Genomic DNA, 8,208 nt, shown 5'->3' on the forward strand with positions numbered 1-8,208 from the left:
TGGCACATACAGCTGATGAAGACCTTCTCTTGCCTGTCTCTATCTTGCCAAGCTGATTATAACTCACGTTGTTCTGAATTTCCACCAATCTTATACAACTGCTAAGGTCAGATGCAAAACTGAAAATCTTCTCACATGCTTTATGTAACGAAGTATTCCCATTTAAAAACAAAGTTACTACAAAGAGCACTTGAAACAGAGTGTCAGCACTGAGGACTCATCCTACCAAAGAGCAGTGGGAACTGCTGCATTAGCCACGCTGGCTCCCACTCAGAAAAACAGCTTCCAGGGGGAACAGAGAGGCCCACATCCAGGATTCCCGGGCCTATCAAAATCCCAGCTCCCAGTTGGTGCCCTGGGAAGCCATGTTGAGCTGGGAGCTGATCCCATCACACTGGTGAACAGCCATAGACACCCCTTGTACTTTCATTGGCAATTAGAGCAATTGTATTCCCAGGACAATTACAACTATTACATTACAATTGTAAATAAGCTGTTCCCTTCCTACACAAACCTTTCTGCTCTTCTTCAACCTTTCCTCCCATGAATGATCAATCCCCACTTTCCATTTTGCATCTGGAAACAGCAGTTCCTGCCAGCTCTTGGAAATGCAAGGTGAAAGCAAATAGGGAAGAAGCAGACTGTGCACTACAAGAAAGCATCTCTAAGTCAGTAAGATAAATTGTGCACTAGTTCACCTAAATTAAAGAGCATTAAGACATGCCAGCCACATGACTCCATTAGCACTGGGGATGGCTTGCAAAAGTAGTGGAATCCTCTGGAGCCATTTGAACTAGACAGGATAAAATGTGCAGAAAACCAAAAAACCACTGTGCACTGGAAGGATTTTTTTGCCTCTAGTTCATGTGCTGTGTCCTTCCCTTGCACATCTCAAGGACTGGGTTATTTGGCATAGATCTTGAGTAAGTAATTTTTTTTGTTGTTGCTGGCATGTTGGAAACTAGTGAGTTGTTGCAAGCCCAACACTTTTTAAAATACATTTGCTATCTTCTGAATAACAGCAAATATATTTATAAACTACACTTACAAGAAAAAAAACTTCCTAAAGAGAACCTAAAATTGCTCTGCTGGAAGAGCCTTTCTGGGCAGCCTGCCCTTGGTGTAGCTACAACTTCCAAGGGTTATGTGATCTGAGTCAAAACAGAGGATGTCCAGACTCCATCTGGACTCTATAGGACATCCAGAAAGCTCCATAACTCAAAGAATTCAGTAGTTTTCACAAAGAGGTTTTAACAGTCCTTTGCAAGAATGAATAACAACAGTGGAATTGCACACTGGTCCCAAACATTTCCTTCAACACACCACACATTTCTGACTTTATGAGCATCTGTAGGAGTTAGGGGTAGATGAGGTTTGACAACTTGGCAGGAGTTTCAGAGTGTCTAGAATTCCTGGGTAAAGAAAACCCCCAAATTATTGCTTTTGTGCACTTTGAATGGTGATGGAAGCATCAGCCATGTATCATGTCAAAACCTGCCCCTCTCTACTGGACATGAGACCTGGAATTTGGGTGGAAAGGATTTGAATTACACATTTCTTTGCAGAGTAATCATCACCTATTTTTGCCATTTTGTATAGAAATACTTGGTGATATCTTTGCTTCTATAACCTTTGAATGAGTTTGCAAACACCTATATTTACATCATCTATATTGTTGTGATATATAACCCATGCTGAGATGAAGAGGAGTAATTCATCTGTCTAGGAAAGATTATTCCAGGCTATCCCCACAATGGGATAGATAGCACCCATATTGTAATGTTTAGAAGGTTATCAACACTGTATTTAAAACAAAACCTTAGACTCAATTTTGTGCATGAGAAAAAGTAGGAAAAGTAGCAAAAAATTAAGGAATATATGGGGTTCTGATCACTTCAGGTAATTAATATGAAGTGGAAAGATGCCTCAACAAATAAGTATTTTGTAGAGGAAAATAATGCAAATTGGCCAAGAAGGTTAGAAAATCTCCTGGCACTGTTTTCCTCAAAACAACTAAAATCCAAAGTTTTTGCCATTCTTATCAGTTGTTGCTTCAATAGCTGAATTTCTCAAGCCCAAAACCAACATTAATCTCCTGCTAAAGATTATGAAAGAAGAAATCTGCAGGAAGAACAAACATCTCATTAATATCATAATGTTAATTAATTTAACCCTAAAGTTACACTGACACTCCTCACACCAAGTAAATCACACCATCAATCACACTGAGAAATCACACCATTAAGACAAATTGAATGCGCTTTTTAGAATGATTACTTATCTTGTAGAAATCTTCAGACAGAAAGGCTAGTGTAGTGCTCCCATCCCAGCAAAAGACATAATTTTGTCAGAGTGATAAGGCAGAATGGTTACAGCAGAAAATTGTGATGCAAAATTATGTGCCACTTGCTCTGTGGTTTCAGAAACCTGAGATGCATTGCTATCTACAACATGCAGGTAACACCCAGAAGCACATTACTGCCATTGCAAAAATAAAAGAAAATAAAAGAAAAAGAAAAGATTCAAAATTGTTGTAAAACTACTCTACCGATCTACTGATAAACAGCATAGAATTTGCACTTGTACCAAAGGCAAGTATCCATTTTCCACATGAAAGCAGCCAGAAAATCCTTGTCCTGTTCCTAGTTTGAAACATAACCTTTGGAGCACCAGCTAGTTAGTCTGGCCAGAAAGGGGTCGTTGGCCACTCTGACTGCTGAGAAAAACAGTATATTGAAATTAATTTGGATCCTTCCAGACCAGCCTCTAGTACATGTGTGGGTGGCAACAGAGAGCTTTCTACCCCTTCCTACAACACCCCAGCAGATAACACTTGCTGAATTTTATTCCAAGTCATCTTATCAGCAAGAGATCATCAGCTCAGTCTTCTCTCATGGGGAGGTAGGACCAGAAGGCACAGTGTGGAGAGAACATCATATTAAATTCTCTCAAACCCCTTTTCCTGTGGCAGGTAGGTCTGGCTGATACCACATGCCACTGTTAGGGCATCCAAGGATCCACTTTCACAAGAGGAGTGCCAAGGTATTGCTACACGATATGCCAGCTGCTGGAACAATGACAGTGACTTGCAGGGCTGCAAATCAGAGTTTTGACCTTTCTGTTTTAAAGGGATACCTATTTTAATAGAGAAATCCATTTTTAGAGTGCTAGTTGAAACCAAAAGTAGTTGTTTGTCTTCCAAAGGAGCCAGGTATTTAATTCTTCACTTGTATTTGGAAATAACACCTGCTACACACAAATCAAACTTTGTGTCTCTGTTTACAGAATTGCACAATAAACCCATTAATGAGTCTTCCTTGAGTTGCTGCAGCAAAAATTACAAACAACATCACCTTCTCCCCCCAACCCCATTCGTAAGGGCCATAAATAAAAATTACGGTTTTCCATGAGATTTCACTAATTTTACATGTTGAAGTTAGTCTGGCTATCAAATAGTACCAGTTAAATGTACTCCCATCTCAAGGTTAAGAGATTCTTAAAGATTATTTTCAATTTTTACTTTTGCAGTACAAATTATAGTACCAAAAACCAAAAAATGTTCAAGTACTTCAGCAGGTTTTTCCACACAGGACTGAGATGTATAAACAATTTGAGTCCAAATTCAAGGTACTTTCCTAATTAGGAAAAAAAACCCCACAAAACCAAACCAAACCTCAGCAGATCTTTTTTTCCTAATTTATAAACTAGTGAAGATTAATAAGAACTCTAGTTTTGAACACAGATAAAAAGAGTCAGCTCAAGAAAAGATAAAACATTCTGGTAAATTTTCAGAAAAGACAATAAATTTTTGGGCATGTTATACAGCATTATGTTTTCCCAGGTTTGGAACTGAATGCTGTAGGCAACTTGCCCTTCATACTCAGTCTCCATTTATTTTGGCTGTAAATCATAACCAAGCAGGTATCAAGCCATCTGCTTCTATCCTCAGTAAATGCACTAAACTTGCTTTCAGGTTTGGGGATACAACATGCAGTTTACTTCTGTCCAGGAAGGAAACTCCATTAGTCAAAAGCTGCCCCAAAATGCAAAGGATCTAATGAATGAAAGGAATGTGGCAGCAGGGGAAAAAAAAGAACAAAAAAAATCTGCACAGGGATAAAAATTCAATATTCCATTAAAGGCTATCATAAGTTCCAGTGCTATAATTTGATTTTTCACAAAACTAATCTTGACAAACCGCTGGAAACAGTGAAAGCACCAAATACAATTTTTTTTTTTCACAACAGGCAAATTCTCAAGACATCCAAACTTTTGGTTCCAGCAAGTTAAAGGTGTAAGAAAGTAATATCTAAACCCCATTCACATTTCTCAAATTTTCAGAAATGAGAAAATGATCCAACTTTGGCTGTCTGTGCCTTGCTAGTTTTCCAGAGAACAAACATGAATAGTAACCCAGAGTGAGGTGAGACCATTCTCAAAAGCTTTCACTGCTCAAAACAGTTTAGTTAGTATTAATTTTAAAAATTAATTTTTAAAATACTTGAGGGCTTGTGAGCAGAGAGCACAGAAGCTGGGAAAGGAAAAGGCTATCCATCTCCTCTAATTTACATCAACAAGAGCAGCATTCAGACAGCTGCAAATGTGTGTAGTAACTACAGGAGCCCTGGCTCAGTGGAACTTTTCTCAAGCTATCAGTTTGGGAGTCAGGATTAATCAGCTGTGCTATAGGTTTGGGATGCTACACAGCATCCCCATAATGAGGAAAGGGGCTGGGAAACTCATATTTTAGGGCTGATCCACACTGAAACAGAGCCGCTCCAAATTACTTCAGGGGCATTTGGACCAAACTCTCAATGCCAAGATTTACTCCTCCCTTTCAAAAAAAGAACTCCCTTGTTTCTTTGTGATGCCATCAACACTGACGCAGCACTTGGCTAAAGCTACTTCTGGCTGTCAACAGGGGTCAACAATCTGGTGTTAACACCTCAGCCCTGGACATGTCCAACACAGGGTGATTCATTCCAGCCCCTCTGCTCGGGTGCACTACCTGGACATGCCCAGCCCGATGCCAGGAGGAGCACAGCCCTCTGTCCTCTGCCACCACTTCTGCAGGACACCAGCCAGGGTGCCTGGGTGAGAGGGATGCAGTGCTGTGCTACCAGCACTGTGGGGAGGATGTTTGCTGTGCTGTGCAGCCACGCCATGCTGTATTCCAAGACCAAGGCACAAGAAAATGCAACATCTAAACACTTACATTATAAGCACATGCCAAGGCTTCTCCTCTCATCTTTTAGAAGGAAACAAGTTCACCTTTGCGCATTTTAAAAGTAATTACATCCTAAGGCAGATTCAAGAGCATTCATATTTGATTACTATAATTTGACATTGTATTTTTTGACACATTCCAGTGCTGCCTGTTTAAAGCTGAAAATGCTGTGAACCAACCTAGAAAAATGCTAGAAAGCATTTTTATTTGAGCTACATTTTGGAACAGGTAAGAATAAAGAGCAATATGCCAGGAGAACTGAACATCTTGAGATGAGCATGCTCCTATTTTTAGCATGCCATTTAACTCCCAGAGGGTTGAGAAAAGTCTAGGTAGGAAGAACAAGTTGTCAGGAGGCTATCAGCCTCCACATCTGTACTTAACTGAGCCTGTAGTAATGTGCTGACAGAAGGCAGACTCCGCTGAAACATTATGGGCTTTTGAGGATGCAAGATCCCAGGACAAGTTAGAAAACTGCAAAGAAAAGCACTATGAGCATACAGCTGACGAAAAAGCATGAAATTTGGAAGCCCCACAGAAGATCAGGTATATTCTTTACTATCCACAGTGGAAATGTCCTATGTATGATGTACAAAAAGTACACAGACAAACACCTTGTGTGTAGCAAATGAAAAAGTTGGAAGCCCGCACATTTGTCTTGGTGAGCTTTGAAAGCAAACTACTCCAAAACCTGGGGAAGGGAGTATTAAAACACTGGGATGAGATTTGGCCTTCTCTAAAAATCATATTATATATAAAAACTATATTATTTTTTATCATTTAATAATACTAAACAGCTGGAGAAAAGTCTTGTTGCTGTCTCCAATGCTCAAAAAAGGGAGACTGTCGTGAGTCTCCTCACCATCACTTCCCAGCTTCAGATTACAAGATTCTGCTGTTATAGCCCAGATGACCAGAGCACTTTGGAGATCACAAAAAGTGGAAATCCAAATAATCTGGTCCAGCTTTGCACAACAGACAATAAAACCTCTTCTTAAAACTTCTGTCTTAACAGGTTGGTGCATGTGGCTGCCAAAAGCAAGCTTGACCAGAGCGCATAACTTTATTTCACAAGGTAGACAAAAACATACTCCAAATTTCCCCATAAATTTTCTTAATTTTCTAGCATGAATTTACCAATAGAATTTCACTACCACATCTACCTTGCAATTAAGTGTTAAAAATACTTTTTTTCCTGTTTTACAGAACCAAAATTGTTCAGAACAAATGTATCATATATAAAATCTGCTTATTCACTGTCATAATTTCTGCCATGTTCATATTATGCAGAGGAGGAAAAATCCTTTTTTAAGAAAGGACTGTACAAAATTAGCAGGATTCCTCCCACCTTTGCATGTTGCTTTCTGGTAAGCTTTATGGATTGTTGTGTTAAACATGCTCTTTTTGATGCAACTCCACTTTGCTTTTCAGAAATTGTGAAATTAAAGCTTTGACAATGACAGGAAGACTATTTTTACAAGGAGTAGCAGACAGAGAATAAATAGCACCTCAAGACAGACTTTTGGGGCTTGTACTTAACATAACTTTAAAAGCAGTTCTTTCTGTGGCACAGGTTTATTTTTAATCTCCTTTATTGATCTGTTTTCCTAACAGCAATGAGCCCAAGCAATAGAATAAGATACACCACAAAATACTAGATTTCAACACATAACCTGAGCAAAAGTTGATTAACTTCATTTAGATCAGGTAATCTAGTGTTATCAAATTTTAATTCTGGTTAATAGATCCTTTTCAGGAAATGTATAGGCATTTGTGGAAGCTGTAGCCCAGAGAGATGGGAAATGAAAGTACAGATAAAAGGTAGATTTTACTTCAAATGTATCTTTTGGCAAAGGTGATGATAGACTCTGGCCCTTGTTGCAGGTTCTTTCACCCTTTCAGGTTTTACTAGTTAATTCCATTTTAAAAGCTGAAGAATCTTTTAAGCTGAAGAATAATGAAAACATCAGTTCAGTGACCACCTGAACACCAAAAGTTGTATTAAATCTGTGCATTTAAGAATCATATCTAAAAGATACTGTGCCCTGTAACCAATGTGACCCCTAGGCTTGCACCCCTCATTATCCGACACTTGACAGATGTTTTAAGTCCCTATATCTTTGGGGCCAAAACTAAAATAATTTCTTAAAGGCATTCTTGGCCAAACCTATGGCTGGTATAGTGCAAGGGAAATCTATCAGGATGGATCTAACTTGCAAGCGCAAAAATTGCAACATCTTTCAGGCATTTCAATTGTCCCCTTAAAGCCATCTTTGCAAAAAATGCTTTAACATGTAGAAACTGCAAACTTTTGTAAATACACCTCTGCTTTTGACTCCTCTCAGATTTAGGAGCTCCATGACACCTAGAAAGAAAACTGTCACAAAAATACAATGGCAGGAAAGTTTTTCACAGAGCACATATAACTCAGCTGCCAGTTAGTACCTTCTCCTCCAACACACAGTCTTTCAATCACTGCAGTAGGAATGAAGAAAAAGCACACACCGACTGACAGCTCAGCTTTTGTTCACAAGCCACTTGAGAGATGTGACAAGTCTATCCAAAAAAGCCAAAGAACTTACCTCCCACGGTGCAAACACAGAGTACAGCAAGGAAAAAGAAGGCAGTCCCCAGGAGCTTCATGCTTGGTGGTAGCGCTGTCAGCTCTCCCTTGTGCAGCTGGGCAGGGAGTGCTCTCACTCTGAGGCAGGCCTTAATTACTCCATGGAAAAAGGTGTGTGGTGACTGTGCCTGGTCACTGCCCATTCCTGCTTATTTTGGGGACTTTGATAAAGAACAGGAGGAAACACAACATACTCCCTCTGGGAGTTCAGTACAGAGGAGATTTATTGTTTCAGTCCTTACAGGAACTCCTTTTCTTTGGCAGTGAACCATGTTTTTGTTAATACATTATTTTGTTCTTCTTCAGTCATGAGGCCAGGAAGGTTTCTGAACAGAGGCAAATCTTTCCTTAGGATATA

General features: G+C 39.4%; 1 protein-coding gene across 2 annotated transcripts in view; it reads right to left on the reverse strand.

The window, feature by feature from the left end:
* The window catches only part of EMCN (endomucin), a 55,011-nt gene extending 47,018 nt beyond the window's left edge, over window positions 1-7,993 (reverse strand). Inside the window, exon 1 of one of the 2 annotated variants that reach the window (XM_058803420.1) lies at window positions 7,810-7,993. In XM_058803420.1, the coding sequence (XP_058659403.1) occupies window positions 7,810-7,993 (184 nt within the window). The remainder of the gene's footprint in view (window positions 1-7,809) is intronic. The other variant, XM_058803421.1, reaches the window with a different exon arrangement.
* Window positions 7,994-8,208: the final 215 nt, after the last annotated feature.

This window comes from Ammospiza caudacuta, chromosome 4 (genome assembly GCF_027887145.1).
Source record: "Ammospiza caudacuta isolate bAmmCau1 chromosome 4, bAmmCau1.pri, whole genome shotgun sequence".
Classification (NCBI taxonomy): domain Eukaryota; kingdom Metazoa; phylum Chordata; class Aves; order Passeriformes; family Passerellidae; genus Ammospiza; species Ammospiza caudacuta.